General features: G+C 38.4%; 1 protein-coding gene across 3 annotated transcripts in view; it reads left to right on the top strand.

Moving 5' to 3' along the window:
- MTTP (microsomal triglyceride transfer protein) overlaps positions 1–17,940 on the top strand; it is a 121,313-nt gene that overhangs the window by 77,887 nt on the left and 25,486 nt on the right. For 2 of the 3 annotated variants that reach the window (XM_077142720.1, XM_077142718.1), the window contains exon 18: positions 120–603. In XM_077142720.1, the coding sequence (XP_076998835.1) occupies positions 120–291 (172 nt within the window). In that variant the 3' untranslated portion in view covers positions 292–603. Of the gene's footprint in view, positions 1–119; positions 604–17,940 lie in introns of those variants that run through there. The other variant, XM_077142719.1, reaches the window with a different exon arrangement.

The following is a 17,940-nucleotide window of genomic DNA, read 5'->3' as shown; positions in this document are numbered from 1 at the left end:
CACTTAGAACTTACGTCAAATTTCTTTGAAACAGAGGCTTCAAGTGTACAGTTGATATTTGACTGTGAGAAGTGTAAGAATGACTTTAATGTGCGTGTAATTTTGATCTTGTTATGCAGGCAACTTGAGACAAAGTATGAAAGGCTTTCTACAGGCAGAGGTTACATCTCCCGGAAGGGAAAAGAAAGGCTAATAGCAGGATCTGAATTCCCACTCCATCAAGAGAATTCTGACATGTGCAAGGTCGTCTTTGCCCCTGAGCCGGAGAGTCCTTCCAGTGGTTGGTTTTGAAACTAAAAGGTGATATTTCACATGAATCCATCTCCCAAGAAGGAATACGATGTGACATGCCTAAGTGCTTGCTCTCAGAGAGCATGGTGTTTACATATTTACCTGTATTTAAGATGTTTGTAAGAAAAACTATGAAAAACCACAAATGATTAGATTTAGACCTATTAGTATATTATCTACAAGTGTCACTTTGAGTCAACACATGGGACATTTTCAGCAATATTCTTAGTTTTCTTGTATCTCTCTCAAATCCCATTTGGTAGAATAAGGATAATTCTATTCAGGAGAAGTCAATTTTATTTCAAAAAAATTCAGTCAATGTGTATGAAACCCTTTCTTGACAGAACCTTATTTATGGTTTGCTTTCCACAAAACATGTAGCCTAATCAAGAAAAAAAAACAGGCCAACTTTGGGGGCTGGGGGACAGAGACAGTTTGAAGACTTTTATTAGCCAATTTCAAGAATTATTATTTATCTCTTCTGCTGTTTTTAATTTTATTAAGCATTGTTAGAGGGCATGCAAAATTAAAACATACAGTCTCATCACTCTGCCGACCATGTAGCCAGGTTTAAAAAGGAAGCCTTTCTGTTCTCTTCCTCTAGCCCAACAACAATATTGGACTTAGCACAAAGGTATTAGAAAATTAATGTAAGAAACTCTATTTGATTTCTCTTGGTTTGTGTCACTTTGAGACTGTATGTGCTACATTGTCCTTTATAAGGGACATATTCATATATCATCATTTTATCTCTGCTTCAATTGTTATGCAATAGAAGCTCTAGTCTAACTACAATCTGCACAACAGCCAGTAGAGCTGAGAGAATTTAATATCACTTCAAGAAAATGAGGAATTTGGATTGCTGAAACATGAAGTCAAGGAAGGAATGTCTTTATTTGTATGAATTAAAGGAGCCATGTCAAACATTTCCAAATATTTATTCAGTAAAACAGATGTGTTTACAGTGATAAACCCAAAACAGCTATCAGATGGTCATATGTCCATTAATATATATATATATAATATGTTAGCTAAATATATATTTAGCTAACATACCATTCTTTGGTTATAAATTTAAAGTTATGCTAGTATGCCATTGGTTGTAAATTGAAAACAAAATATGATTAAATAAATATGTGGAAATCTTAATGAATTCCTTTTGTCTTTCACTAATCTGAATATTGTGTTTGTCCATTCCTACTACTTAAAAACATTTTTTATTAGCAATTCTTCACACACATACAGTTCATACATGGTGTACAATCAGTGGCTCACAATATCATCAAATAGTTGTGTATTCAGCACTATGGTCATTTCTTAGAACATTTGCATCAGTCCAGAAAAAGAAATAAAAAGAAAAAAACCCTAATATCGGCCATACCCCTTACTTTCCCTCTCATTGACCACTAATATTTCCAACTACCCAATATATTTCAACATTTATCCCCCCTATTCTTTGTTTATTTTTTATCCATATTTTTTACTCATCTGTCCATACCCTGGACAAAAGAAGCATGAGACACACAATCACATAGTCACATTGTGAAAGTTATATTGTTATACAATTGTCTCCAAAAACCAAGACTACTAGAACACAGCTCAGTGGTTTCAGGTGCTTCCTTCCAGCCACTCAAGTATGCCATAAACTATAAAAGGATATCTATATAATCCAGGATAACCTCTCAAATCTGTTTGAAATCTCTCAGCCACTGAAACTTTATTTTGTCTCATTTCTCTTTCCTGTATTGTAAAGAAGGCTTTCTCAATCCCATGATCCTAGGTCTTATCTCATCTGGTAGTTCAGTCCCACACTGGCAGATTTACACCCCTGGGAGTCATGTCCCATGTAGTGGGGAGCTCAGTGAGTTCACTTGCCAAGTTGGCTTAGAGAGAGAAGCCACATCTGAGCAACAAAGAGGTTCTCTAGGGGTGAGTTTTAGGCATAGCTATAAATAGGCTTAGCCTATCTTTTTTTTTTATTAATTAAAAAAATTAACTAACACAACATTTAGAAATCATTCCATTCTACATATACAATCAGTAATTCTTAATAGAATCACATAGATGCATATTCATCATTTCTTAGTACATTTTCATCGATTTAGAAAAAGAAATAGAAAGACAACAGAAAAAAAATAAAACGATAATAGAAAGAAAAAATTTAAAAAATTAAAAATTAAAAAAAAAAAACCATACCTCAGATGCAGCTTCATTCAGTGTTTTAACATAATTACATTACAATTAGGTAGTATTGTGCTGTCCATTTCTGAGTTCTTGTATCCAGTCTTGTTGCACAGTCTGTATCCCTTCAGCTCCAATTACCCATTATCTTACCCTATTTCTATCTCCTGATGGTCTCTGTTACCAATGACATATTCCAAGTTTATTCTTGAATGTCGGTTCACATCCGTGGGATCATATAGTATTTGTCCTTTAGTTTTTGGCTAGTCTCACTCAGCATAATGTTCTCTAGGTCCACCCATGTTATTACATGCTTCATAAGTTTATTCTGTCTTAAAGCTGCATAATATTCCATCATATGTATATACCACAGTTTGTTTAGCCACTCGTCTGTTGATGGACATTTTGGCTGTTTCCATCTCTTTGCAATTGTAAATAACACTGCTATAAACATTGGTGTGCAAATGTCCGTTTGTGTCTTTGCCCTTAAGTCCTCTGAGTAGATACCTAGCAATGGTATTGCTGGGTCAAATGGCAATTCTATATTCAGCTTTTTGAGGAACCGCCAAACTGCCTTCCACAGTGGTTGCACCATTTGACATTCCCACCAACAGTGGATAAGTGTGCCTCTTTCTCCACATCGTCTCCAGCACTTGTCATTTTCTGTTTTGTTGATAATGGCCATTCTGGTGGGTGTGAGATGATATCTCATTGTGGTTTTGATTTGCATTTCTCTAATGGCCAGGGACATTGAGCCTTTTGGCCATTTGTTTTTCCTCTTCTGAGAGGTGTCTGGTCAAGTCTTTTTCCCATTTTGTAATTGGATTGGCTGTCTTTCTGTTGTTGAGTTGAACAATCTCTTTATAAATTCTGGATACTAGACCTTTATCTGATATATCGTTTCCAAATATTGTCTCCCATTGTGAAGGCTGTCTTTCTACTTTCTTGATGAAGTTCTTTGATGCACAAAAGTGTTTAATTTTGAGGAGTTCCCATTTATTTATTTCCTTCTTCAGTGCTCTTGCTTTAGGTTTAAGGTCCATAAAACTGCCTCCAATTGTAAGATTCATAAGATATCTCCCTACATTTTCCCCTAACTGTTTTATGGTCTTAGACCTAACGTTTAGATCTTTGATCCATTTTGAGTTAACTTTTGTATAGGGTGTGAGATACGGGTCCTCTTTCATTCTTTTGCATATGGATATCGAGTTCTCTAGGCACCATTTATTGAAGAGACTGTTCTGTCCCAGGTGAGTTGGCTTGACTGCCTTATCAAAGATCAAATGTCCATAGATGAGAGGGTCTATATCTGAGCACTCTATTCGATTCCATTGGTCGATACATCTATCTTTATGCCAGTACCATGCTGTTTTGACCCCTGTGGCTTCATAATATGCCTTAAAGTCCGGCAGCTTGAGACCTCCAGCTTTGTTTTCTTTCCTCAAGATACTTTTAGCAATTCGGGGCACCCTGCCCTTCCAGATAAATTTGCTTATTGGTTTTTCTATTTCTGAAAAATAAGTTGTTGGGATTTTGATTGGTGTTGCGTTGAATCTGTAAATCAATTTAGGTAGAATTGACATCTTAACTATATTTAGTCTTCCAATCCATGAACACGGTATGCCCTTCCATCTATTTAGGTCTTCTGTGATTTCTTTCACCACTTTTTTGTAGTTTTCTTTGTATAGGTCTTTTGTCTCTTTAGTTAAATTTATTCCTAAGTATTTTATTCTTTTAGTTGCAATTGTAAATGGAATTCATGTCTTGATTTCCCCCTCAGCTTGTTCATTGCTAGTGTATGGAAACACTACAGATTTTTGAATGTTGATCTTATAACCTGCTACTTTGCTGTACTCATTTATTAACTCTAGTAGTTTTGCTGTGGATTTTTCAGGGTTTTCGAGGTATAGTATCATATCATTTGCAAACAGTGATAGTTTTACTTCCTTTCCAATTTTGATGCCTTGTATTTCTTTTTCTTGTCTAATTGCTCTGGCTAGAACCTCCAACATGATGTTGAATAACAGTGGTGATAATGGACATCCTTGTCTTGTTCCTGATCTTAGGGGGAAAGTTTTCAATTTTTCCCCATTGAGGATGATATTAGCTGTGGGTTTTTCATATATTCCCTTTATCATTTTAAGGAGGTTCCCTTGTATTCCTATCCTTTGAAGTGTTTTCATCAGGAAAGGATGTTGAACCTTGTCAAATGCCTTCTCTGCATCAATTGAGATGATCATGTGACTTTTCTGCTTTGATTTGTTGATATGGTGTATTACATTAATTGATTTTCTTATGTTGAACCATCCTTGCATACCTGGGATGAATCCTACTTGGTCATGATGTATAATTCTTTTAATGTGTTGCTGGATTCGATTTGCCAGAATTTTGTTGAGGATTTTGCATCTATATTCATTAGAGAGATTGGTCTGTAGTTTTCTTTTTTTGTAATATCTTTGCCTGGTTTTGGTATGAGGGTTATGTTGGCTTCATAGAATGAATTAGGTAGCTTTCCCTCCACTTCAATTTTTTTGAAGAGTTTGAGCAGGGTTGGTCCTAATTCTTTCTGGAACATTTGGTAGAATTCACATGTGAAGCTGTCTGGTCCTGGACTTTTCTTTTTGGGAAGCTTTTGAATGACTGATTCAATTTCTTTACTTGTGATTGGTTTGTTGAGGTCATCTATTTCCTCTTGAGTCAAAGTTGGCTGTTCATGCCTTTCTAGGAACTTGTCCATTTCATCTACATTGTTGTATTTATTAGCATAAAGTTGTTCATAGTATCCTGTTATTACCTCCTTAATTTCTGTGAGGTCAGTGGTTATGTCTCCTCTTCCATTTCTGATCTTATTTATTTGCATTCTCTCTCTTCTTCTTTTTGTCAATCTTGCTAAGGGCCCATCAATCTTGTTGATTTTCTTATAGAACCAACTTCTGGTCTTATTGATTTTCTCTATTGTTTTCATATTCTCAATTTCATTTATTTCTGCTCTAATCTTTGTTATTTCTTTCCTTTTGCTTGCTTTGGGGTTAGTTTGCTGTTCTTTCTCCAGTTCTTCCAAGTGGACAGTTAATTCCCGAATTTTTGCCCTTTTTTCTTTTTTGACATAGGCATTTAGGGCAATAAATTTCCCTCTTAGCACTGCCTTTGCTGCGTCCCATAGGTTTTGATATGTTGTGTTTTCATTTTCATTTGCCTCGAGATATTTACTAATTTCTCTTGTAATTTCTTCCTTGACCCACTGGTTATTTAAGAGTGTGTTGTTGATCCTCCATGTATTTGTGAATTTTCTGGCACTCTGCCTTTTATTGATTTCCAACTTCATTCCTTTATGATCTGAGAAAGTGTTGTGTATGATTACAATCTTTTTAAATTTGTTGAGACTTGCTTTGTGACCCAGTATATGGTCTATCTTTGAGAATGATCCATGAGCACTTGAGAAAATGGTGTATCCTGCTGTTGTAGGGTGTAATGTCCTATAAATGTCTGTTAAGTCTAGCTCATTTATTCAATTTGTAATATTCCATTTCTCTGTTTCTTTATTGGTCCTCTGTCTAGATGTTCTGTCCATTGATGAGAGTGGTGAATTGAAGTCTCCAACTATTATGGTAGATGTGTCTATTGGTCACAAATTCTCTCAGTGACTTTTTGTCTGAAAATGTTTTAATTTCTCCCTCATTTTTGAAGGACAATTTTGCTGGATATAGAATTCTTGGTTGGCAGTTTTTCTCTTTTAGTAATTTAAATATATCATCCCACTGTCTTCTTGCCTCCATGGTTTCTGCTGAGAAATCTACACATAGTCTTATTGGGTTTCCCTTGTATGTGATGGATTGCTTTTCTCTTGCTGCTTTCAAGATCCTCTCTTTCTCTTTGACCTCTGACGTTCTAACTAGTAAGTGTCTTGGAGAATGCCTATTTGGATGTATTTTCTTTGGGGTGCACTGCACTTCTTGGATCTGTAATTTTAGGTCTTTCATAACAGTTGGGAAATTTTCAGTGATAATTTCTTCCATTAGTTTTTCTCCTCCTTTTCCCTTCTCTTCTCCTTCTGGGACACCCACAACACATACATTTGTGCGCTTCATGTTATCATTCAATTCCCTGATCCCCTGCTCAAATTTTTCCATTCTTTTCCCTATAGTTTCTGTTTCTTTTTGGGTTTCAGATGTTCCATCCTCCAGTTCACTAATTCTAACCTCTGTCTCTTGAAATCTACCATTGTAGGTTTCCATTGTTTTTTTCATCTCTTCTACTGTGTCTTTCATTCCCATAAGTTCTGTGATTTGTTTTTTCAGACTTTCCATTTCTTCTTTTTGTTCATCCCTTGCCTTCTTCATGTCCTCCCTCAATTTATTGATTTTGTTTTTGAAGAGGTTTTCCATTTCTGTTTGTATATTCAGAATTAGTTGTCTCAGCTCCTGTATCTCATTTGAACTCTTGGTTTATTCCTTTGACTGGGTCATATCTTCAATTTTCCTGGTGTGATTTGTTATTTTTTGCTGGCGTCTGGACATTTAATCAGATTTCCCTGAGTGTGAGACCCAGTAGGTTGAAAGACTTTCCTGTGAAGTCTCTGGGCTCTGTTTTTTTTATCCTGCCCAGTATGTGGCGCTTGTCTGTCTCGGGTCCCACCAGCAAAAGATGTTGTGGCTCCTTTATTAATGTCACTATTGGTGTTTGGTTGGACCCAGTCCCTGCCACTGTCGGAGACTCCCTCCTCTCCCTCCGGGCAGCCGCCTGTGGGGGAGGGGCACCGGCCGCCAGCCGCTGCGGCTTGGGGAACTCGCTGATCCTAGACTTGCCGCCGGACCGGGAAGCCGCCTGTGGGGGAGGGGTGCAGGTCGCCGGCCCCCGCAGCTTGGGGAACTCACTGATCCGAGACTCCTAGCCGGTCCGGGAAGCCGCCCGTGAGAGAGGGGTGCCGGCCGCCGGCCGCCGTGGCTTGGGGAACTTGCCTCTCCAAGATTCTCAGCCGGTCTGGGAAGGAGGGAGGGAGGGGTGCCGGCCGCCAGCTGCCGCGGCCCGGGGAAGCGTGCGCCGCTCGGGGAGCTCACCGCAGCTGAGTCTCGCAGCTGGTCCAGCCAGTCCAGACTGGGGTACGCTGTGTGTCTGGTCCCTGCCGTGGCCCCGGGAGCTGTTCTGCACTGTTTCTGGTCACCTAGTAGTTGCTCTGGAGGAGGAACTAAGATGCATGTACCTTACTAAGCCACCATCTTGGCCTATAATGTTAGCCTATCTTTTGTAGGAATAAGTTTCATAGCGGTGAACACAAGATTGAGGGCCTTGCCAATTGATTTGGCTGTCCCCACTGCTTTTGGGAATATCAGGAATTCTCCAAATGGGGAAGTTGAATATTTCATGATTTCTCCCCAGTCCTCAAGGGGTTTGCAAATTCTTCTTTATTCACTGCCCAAATTACTCTGGTTCATATTGAGGCATCACACTAACCTGGACAAACCAACAAGATCTCATGCTGTATTCAAAATTCCATGTACTAGAGACTTCCAGGAAGATGGTCAAATAGAATAGCTAGAGATTAGCCCTGCTCCATGGAAAAGTTAGAGAAGGGATAGGAGGGCAACTGAGGTGACAGTTTGGGAGTACAGCTGACCTGGGAGAACTTTCTGCACCACATAGAGCAGCCCTAGTTGTAGAGGCCAAGGAATTGAGAGGCAGAAAGGTGGAGGCTGGTGTAGAGGTGCAGAGCCCATGGGAGTGCACGACCGGGAGGCAGGGACTAGGAAGTAAGCCAGACCATATTCCTTGCATGCACTACCCTCACCAGCACAGCCCCATGACCAGCAACTAACCCCATACACCCAAACCCTGTCACCTGCTCCCATTCCCCATACTCCAGACGCCACCACCCCATCAGCCCCCAATGCACATACCTGTCCCACACCCTGATCTAAGTGCAGCCCAACCTACCTCTCCTGTACCCCTCCTGAGCACTACCTCTCCCTCCTTGTTTCCTGCAGGCTGTTGCCAATTGTGTTAGTTAGATTCAGTTGTCAACTTGGCCAGGTGAGCATACCTAATCTTGTTGCTGTGGACATAAGCCAATGGTACGTGAACCTCATCTGTTGCCAATTACATCTGCAGTCAGCTAGGAGGCGTGTCTGCTGCAATGAGTGACGTTTGACTTAACTGGCTGGTGCTTAAATGGGAGATTGCAATGTAGCACTGCTAAGCAGCTCGGCATTCCTCATCTCAGCACTTGCAGCTCAGCCCAGGCCTTTGGAGGTGCAGAAAGAAGTCACCCCGGGGAAAGTTGTTGGAACCCAGGGGCCTGGAGAGAAGACCAGCAGAGACCATCCTGTGCCTTCCACGTAAGAAAGAACCTCAGTGGAAAGTTAGCTGCCTTTCCTTTGAAGAACCAACAAAATAAATCCCCTTTCATTAAAAGCCAAACCATCTCTGGTGTGTTGCATTCTGGCAGCTAGGAAACTAGAACACCAATACATAAAGGCTGTGGGCACTAACCTCCACACCCAGGCTACCCCTGGCTCCCTACCCATAGTGTCATACAACCTCACCACCCTCCCCACCCCCAAGCTCTGAGCATCAGTTTATGGCAGTCCTAGACCCATGCATGCTCACAGGTTCCCAATCACATCATTCAGCTCTGGGAACCTCAGTTTACAGCAAGTTTAGAATCACCCATGCACACAGCCCTCAGCCATACTTCCCAGCTCTGAGAAAGTGCTGACCTGCACAGCTGGGTCAAATTTGCCCCCAGTCCATGAAGGCATAATGCTGAGCTGCTGCCCCAACTCTATGCATATGCACAAAGGGCCCCATGCCTTAGACCTGCACATGCCAGGGTTAAGCCACCCAGACTGGTGCACCTGCACAGCTACATCCTCCCTGGCCACTGGGCACCCATATTTATATGCATCAGTGTAACATCCCCAACTTGCACCTATACCTGCCCTGAAACAGTACCCCACTCTGTACCCTGCTCCCTGCTATACAACCATCCTGCAAACACAAGGCCTTAGACTGCTGAAAGAAATCAACTCCCAAAGTAAATCAATCAAGATATTTATATGCCACAAAGACAACAGATCACTAAGCATATCAAGATGCAGACAGATACAGACCTGCTAATGACCAAATTAAAACACCAAAGGAGATACAGATGTTAGAGCAACTAATCAGAGATGTTTATACATCTCTACTAAATAAAATAATTGGGATAGCAAATCACATAAAGGAGAACAAGAAGACAGTAGAAGAGCATAAAGAAGAATTTGAAAGAATAAATAGAAAAGTGGTGGATATCACAGAGATTAAAGACTTTGTTGACCAAATAAAAGCATACTAGAGGCACACAACACCAGATTTGAAGAGACAGAAGAAAGAATAAGTGATATAGAGGACAGGATAATTGACTTTGAAGACTCAAAACAGCAAATGATAAAAAAGATGGAAAAATTTGAATTGGATCTCAGGGAATCATAGGCCAAAAAAAGTGCAAAAATATAAGAATCATTAGTGTCCCAGAAGGAGAAGAGAGGAGTAAAGGGCTAGGAAGACTAGTTGAGGATATAATGGGGGAAACTTCCCCACCCTCATAAAGGACATAAATATACAAGTCAAAGAAGCCCAAAGAACTCCAAACAGAATAAATCCAAATATGCCTTCCCCAAGGTACATACTAACTAGTCTCTCAAATGTTGAAGAGAAGCAGAAAATCCTGAAAGCAGCAAGAGAAAAACAATCTACTACATACAAGGGAAACCAAATAAGACTGAGTTCAGACTACACAACTAGCATCCTGGAGGTGAGAAGACAATGATATGATATATTTAAGATCCTAAAAGAGAAAGACTTCCAGCCAAGAATTCTGTACCCAGCCAAATTTTCCTTCAAAACTGATATAGAGATTAAAGTTTTCACAGACAAAGAAATCCTGAAAGAATTTGTCAACAAGAGATCGGCTCTACAAGAAATACTAAGAGGAGTTCTGCTGGTGGGAAAAAAAAAGACAGGAGAGGGAGGTCTGGAGGAGGGCACAGAATTGAAGAGTACCACTAAGGGTAATTTAAAGAATACAAAGAGAAAGAGGGAAAAGAATATATAGATCTAACAAATAAAATTAAAAAGATAAGAGGGTGGATTCAAGAAATGCCTTTTCCGTAATAACTTTGAATGTTAATGGACTAAACTTACCAATTAAAAGTTACAGATTGGCAGAATGGATTAAGAAACATAATGCAGCTATATGCTGCTTACAAGAGACTCATTTTAGACACAAGGACAAAAATAGATTGAAAGTGAAATGATGGAAAAAGATTTTTCACACAAGTTGTAACCAAAAGAAAGCAGGAATAGCCATACTAATATCAACAAAATAGACTTTAAATGTAAAGACATCATAAGAGACAAAGAAGGACACTATATGCCAATTAAAGGGTCAATTCACCAAGAAGATATAACAATCATAAATGTCTATGTTTTCAATCAAAGAGATTCAAAGTACAGGAGACAGATATTGGCAAAACTGAAGGGAGTGATAGATGTTTCAATGATAAAAGTAGGAGACTTCAATACAACACTCTCCTCTATAGATAGAACAACCAGACAGAAGATCAACAAGGAAATAGAGAAGTTAAACAACTTGATAAATGAATTAGACCTAACAGACATATATAGGTCATTGCACCCCAAAGCACAAGGATATGGATTTTTCTCTAGTGTTCATTGAACATTCTCCAGGATAGATCGTATGCTGGGACACAAAACAGTTCTTTATAAATTTAAAAATATTGGAATTATTCAAAACACTTTCTCTGATCACAATGGGATGAAGCTGGATCTCAATAACCACCAAAGAATGAGATCATTCACAAATATGTGGCGATTAAATAAGACACTTTTAAACAACTGGTGGGTCAAAGAAGAAATTGCTTGAGAAATCAGTAGCTATCTGGAGATGAATGAAAATGAGAATACAGCTTATCAGAACTTATGGGATGTGACAAAGGCTATGCTGAGAGGGTAAAGTATTGCCCTAAATTCCTATATCAAAAAACAAGAAAGTGGAAAAATTGAGGACTTAACAGCACACCTGGAGAAAATTAAGAAAGAACAGCAAACTGGCCCCAAAGCAAATAGAAGAAGAGAAATAGCAAAGATTAAAGCAGAGTTAAGTGAATGGGAGAACAAAAGAACAATAGAAAGAATCAATAAAACCAAAAGTTGGTTCTTTCAGGAAATTAATTAAATTGATGGACCACTAGCAAGACTGACAAAGAAAAAAAGACAGAGGGTGCAAATAAATAAAATCAGAAATGAGAAGAGGTACATTACCACAGACCCTGAAGAAATAAAAGATATCATAAGAAGATACTATGAACAACACTATGCCAACAAACTAAACAATTTAGATGAAATGGACAAATTCCTAGAGACACACAAATAAGCTACACTGACTCAGGAAGAAATAGAAGATCTCAACAAACCAACCACAAGGAAAGAGATTCAATCAATCACCAAAAATCTTCCTACAAAGAAAAGCCCAGGGCCAGACAGCTTCACAGGGGAACTTTCATTCCAAAAAGAACTATCACCAATCCTGCTCAAACTTTTCCAAACATTTGAGGAAAAAGGAACTCTACCTAACTCATTTCATGAAGGTAATATGATTTTAATACCAAAACCAGGTAAAGATGACATTAAAAACAGGAAAACTACAGGCCATCTCCCTAATGAACATAGATGCAAAAATTCTCAATAAAATGTTAGCAAATCTAATCCAACAGCACATTAAAAGAATTATACCCCATGACCAAGTGGGATTTATACTAGCAATGCAAGGACAGTTCAATACAAGAAAATCAATTAATGTAATACAGCACATTAACAAATCAAAAGAGAAAAATCACATGATCATCTTGATTGATGCTGAAAAAGCATTTAACAAAATTCAGCATCCTTTTCTGATAAAAACAGTCAAAAGATAGGAATCAAAGGTAATTACCTCAATATGATAAAAGGAATATATGAAAAACTGATAGCCAGCATCATATTCAATATAAAGAGACTGAAAGCTTTCCCCCTAAGATCAGGAACAAGAAAAGGATGCCCACTGTCACCAATATTATACAACATGTGCTAGAAGTTCAAGCTAGAGCAATCAAGCAGGACAAAGAAATAAAAGGCATCCAAATTGGAGAGGAAGAAGTAAAATTCTTTATTATTTGCAGACGATGTGATAGTATATTTGGAAGATCCTGAGAAATCTATAGCAAAGTTACCTGAGCTAATAAACAAATTCAGGAAGGTGATGGGATATAAAATTAATATGCAAGAATCAGTAATATTTCTATACACAAGCAATGACCTAACTGAGGAGTCAGTTAAGGAAAAAATTCCATTCAAAATATCAACTAAAAGAATCAAATACTTAGGAATGAACTTAACTACCAAGGTAAAGGACTTGTAAACAGAAAACTATATAACATTGCTAAAAGAAATCAAAGGAGATCTCAATAGGTGGAAAGACATTCCCTGCTCATGGATAGGAAGGCTAAATATAATTAAGATGTCATTTTTCTCCCAATCGATCTACAGATTCACCACAGTACCAATCAAAATTCCAAACAACCTACTTTGAGGATTTTGAAAAGCTAATTACCAAATGAATCTGGAAGGGAGAGAGACCCCAAGTAGCCAAAAACATCCTAAAAAAGGAAGAACAAAATGGAAGGATTAACACTCCCTGACTTTAAAACCTGTTATAAAGCCACAGTGGTCAAAACAGCACGGTACTGGCACAAAGATAGAAGCATTGACCAATGGAATCGAAATGAGAGTACAGAAAGAGACGAACAAATCTATGATAAATTGATTTTTGACAAGGTCCTCAAATCCTCTGAACTGTCTTTTTAATAATTGGGCACAGAAGAACTGGATATCAATAGCCAAAAGAATGAAAGAGGACCCCTATCGTACATCCTACACAAAAATTAACTCAAAATGGATTAAACACCTAAATATAAGAACTAGCACCATAAAGCTTCTAGGAGAAAATGTAGGGAAACATCTTCAAGACCTAGTAATAGGAGGTAGCTTCCTAAATTTTACACCGAAAGCACAAGCAATGAAAGAAAAATAGATGAATGGGAACTCCTCAAAATCAAATGCTTCTGCACCTTGAAAGATTTTGTCAGAAAGGTGAAGAGGCAGCCAACTCAATGGGAGAAATATTTGGAAATCATATATCAGACAAAGGTTTGAATTCCTGCATATACAAAGAAATCATACAACTCAACAACAAAGAACAAATAACCCAATTAAAAAATGGGCTAAAGATATGAATAGGCATTTTTCTAAAGAGCAAATGCAGATGGCTCAAAAGCACATGAAGAGATGCTCATTTTCATTGGCTATAAGGGAAATGCAGATCAAGACTACAACGAGTTACCACCTCACACCTATAAGAATGGCTGCTATTAAACAAACAGGAAACTATAAATGTTGGAGAGAATGTGGAGAAACTGGGACTCTTATGCACTGCTGGTGGGAACGTACAATGGTGCAGCCACTATGGGAGACTCACCTCTTCTCACTACTCCTGTATGAACTTCCAAGTCTCCCAGCTTCTCCATCTGTAAAATACACCACACTCCCCATGCCCCATAAATGGTTGTATGGATTAGAAAAGGTAATGAATCAGTGTCTAGCACATAAAAAGCACTTAATAAGTATTTGTTAACTTGTTGGATAATTTCATGTGTCAACTTGGCTAGGTTATGGTGTCCAGTCTGGTCAAGCAAGATTGGCCTGATTATTACTGTTAGGATATTACATAGATAAATTTAAATCAGGAGTCAGCTGATTGCTAATGGTGAAACTTGACTAATATTGCTAACATCATTATTAACATTTAATGCACAATCCTATGGAACTCCTGAATAAACATTTTATGTTCTGACTTCATACAGTGAACTTATTTTGCTAACTTTCACCCTTGAACATCACTGATATTGGGAAGTCTCCCAGGTTTATTTAAAATGGAAAATTTACTTTTTCATTATAGGAACTATTATGATACATTATAAAAACATGACTTCCATCCATTTCTCCACACCCGCAACTTGGCTTCAGAATTTACTGACTCTTTCTTTGCCCAACTCCAAGCTCAGCTTTATTACCCCTTACTCTGTCACTAACCAGCCATGTATCCACAGCAAATCAGCCTCTCCATTCTAGAAATAGATGGCCTCTGTGGCCTGTGTTAGTTTGTAAGTTGCCGGAATGTGATATTCTGGAACTGGAATGGTTTTTAAAAAGTGAATTTAATAAGTTGCAAGTTTACAGTTCTAAGCCTGTGAAAACTTAGCCATACAGGCTAAGCCATACAGGGAAAGATAATTTAATTCAAGAAACACCAATGGGTCTCGAACAGCTCCGTCAGCTGGAAAGGCACCTGGTTGGCATCTGCTGGTGCCTTGCTCCTGGGCTCCATTGCTTTCAGCCTCTGCTCCTGTGGGGGTCCCTCACTTTACTTCTCTGGGGTTGGCTTTCATCTCTTGGCTTCCCTTGAGTCTCTCCAGTCTGTAGGTTGCTTAGCATCTCATGGCAATGTCTGCTGGGCTTCAAGTATCTCTATACCTTTGTGTCTCTATTCTCCAAGTTTTAGCATCTGTGACAGTTCTGCTCTGAAGTTTCTGTCATCTCTGTCACATCTGAGGTTTCTCCAAAATGTTTCTTCTTTTAAAGACTCTAGTAATCAAGGCCACCTGCAATGCATAGAGTCACATCTCCATCTAATCAAAAAGTCACACCCACAATTGGGCATGCCATATTTTTGTGGACATAATCTAATCAAAAGTTCACAAACTAAAGTATTGAAGCAGAATCAAAAGAAATGGCTACCCCAAAAAGTTTTGATCAGGATTAAACATGGCTTTTCAGGGGTACATACTATTTTCAAACTGGTGCATGGCCTTTTCCAACTCTTAGGTTCTGTGACTTCCTTTTCCACCTTCTCATTCACAGCTGAACAGTGAGCTGATTCTTTAAGACTCAGTGTATTTTCTCCCCCACAGCACACCATTTCTTATGGAAAGCCTGCTCTATAAGCCCTAGCCTTTGTCCTCTATGAAAGTGATAATCTCCAAGATGCAAGAATAAGTATTTTCATGAAGAAGTATGGATGAATCCAAAATGCAGCCATAATATAAATAAGTTGCAATAGAAAGTTTTAGAGAAAATAGTTAAAGAATTCCACATAAGAAGTGAAATAGTTAGCATTTTTAAAAGGGAAGGAAAGACACTGGAAGAAAACTGCTTTCCAGCTTAGTCATTATTCTTCCTAAGGACTTGAGCAGAATACCATGGCTATATCTAATCACAGCTGATCCCTGCAGGAAACAGGATTGCTACATGAAAGGTATAACCCATTCAAACTAAGTAATTTGAGAAGAGCTCAATAAACTTTTTAAAGACAAAGTCAGGGCAAAGAGAAACTATAAAAGATGGTGTAGCATCCTAAAGCTCATAACTTCAGGAAGCTTGAAAGGTCAAGGAAGGAAGTGATTTCTGGAACTCAGAGACTACAAGCAAGGAGAGATGGGCCTTAGGTTGAGGGGCACAAGTGGCCTTCACCAACCCCACCATCACGCAGCTAGGAATTAAAATACTCTGACTTCACTTTCTTTCCTCTCTCTGATCTTCTGCTATGGGGACCCATTGGCTGAAACCACCCAGAAGCCAGAGGGCAAAAGGATTACACAGGAAGCAGAAGGAAGGAGTGGAAAGGGGGTTGGAGGTAAAAATGGAAGAAATCCAGCCAAGGCTTATATGATGGGTCCTTCCATACAATTTATTAATTTATTTCATCATGCATCTTACACAACATGGAGGGCCTATTAGGATCAAGAAGTGCTTTCAATTTTAAAAACTAAAAGTAAAATGCAGTGCTTCATTCCAAAGAACTTAGAGAACTGAGGGAAGCAATGCAAAAAAAATTTAGTACAATGGGTTATTTTGGTTTACAAAAACTGCCAGAGTACAATATACCAGAAATTGGTTGGCTTTTACAATGGTGATTAGTTAACTTACAATTTACAGTTCTTAGACTGTGAAAATTTCCTACTCAAGGCATCAACAGGATAACACCTGGACTCTGAAGACAGGCTGCTTGCATCCAGACACCTCTGTCACATGAGAAGTCATATGGCCAACATGTACTGGTCCTTCACTCCTGAATTCCACTGTTTTCAGCTTCTGGTTCCAGTGGCTTCCTCTTTGAACATCTGTGGGTCTTCTCCAAGCTTCTCTGGGGCTTTTCTCCATCACTTTTACTTAAATTAATCTCCTATTAAAAGAATCCAGTAAAGAGATTTAAGACTCACCCTGAATGAGGATGGTCACATCACAATTGAAATAACCCAACCAAAAGGTCACAACCATAATAAGTCTGCATTCCCATGAATGGATTAAAATAACACAGCCTTTTCCAAGGCACATAACAGCTTCAAACTACCAAAATGGTATAAATGCTTTTAAAGCAATGTTTTCAAAATTCTAAGGGAACATAAATGGGAGAAAGGTAAAGAAAGCATCATTAACAAGGTAACATTTGAGCCAGGACATATAATTTTTTTTACCTGCACCTCAATTACTACTTAACCAGAATCAGCCACTTACCTTGCTATGTATCAGCTTCCTTTACTATTCATTATATCTGAAACCCCCAAATGGAGAGAGTTCTGTTTGCTTTCAGCTTAAGTGCTCAAATAAACAATTAGCACTCTCAGAGCCTACTGTACAACAGCAAATTCTATTTGATGAGATTAGAACAGAACATAAAAATTTAAGCCAATAAAAATTCCACCATTTGAGGTACACTAACTAATCATTTGCCCTCCATCAGGGAATTGTAGTTCATTTAGAATGACATTAGCAATCCTTTGCTACCCTCCTATTAATAAAAGTTTAATTTATTCACATTTAACTTGGGGCAGCACATGAACTTGTAAGCTATTTTCACCCTTCTATTTTTACTAGAAAGATTCCTGCCATAATCTTCTAGGATTACATGTGAAGGTTTGGACATTCTCTTTCCAGAATAGGCTTTAGGTTTTAATTACCTGGTTCCTTTTGTTAGTGAAAGTGAGTCACCACCATTCTGTTTTTGGGCACTCTATCCCCACTTTTATTTACACTTGTTCCACTCAATTTTGTTTGAAGTAATTATGTAAACAGTCATAGAGCAAGATTACAGTGTGAGATGAATCTTTCAAATTGTTGAGATATACATGGATGCATAAAGGTGAATGTTCTAATACAATTTTCAATTAGAAAATAAATTAGCTGTTTAAACAAAACCTTAAGGTGGTATGGTGAACTTAATACAATGCACTTGTTGGATAAGTAAACAATTTGCAGGAATTAAAACTATTAATGTCGAATCAAAGTCTTCTGAAGTCTTTCTCTATCGTTTATTACTGC

The sequence above is a fragment of the Tamandua tetradactyla genome, chromosome 24 (assembly GCF_023851605.1).
Source record: "Tamandua tetradactyla isolate mTamTet1 chromosome 24, mTamTet1.pri, whole genome shotgun sequence".
Lineage (NCBI taxonomy): Eukaryota > Metazoa > Chordata > Mammalia > Pilosa > Myrmecophagidae > Tamandua > Tamandua tetradactyla.
This window is presented reverse-complemented; position numbering and strand designations above follow the sequence as displayed.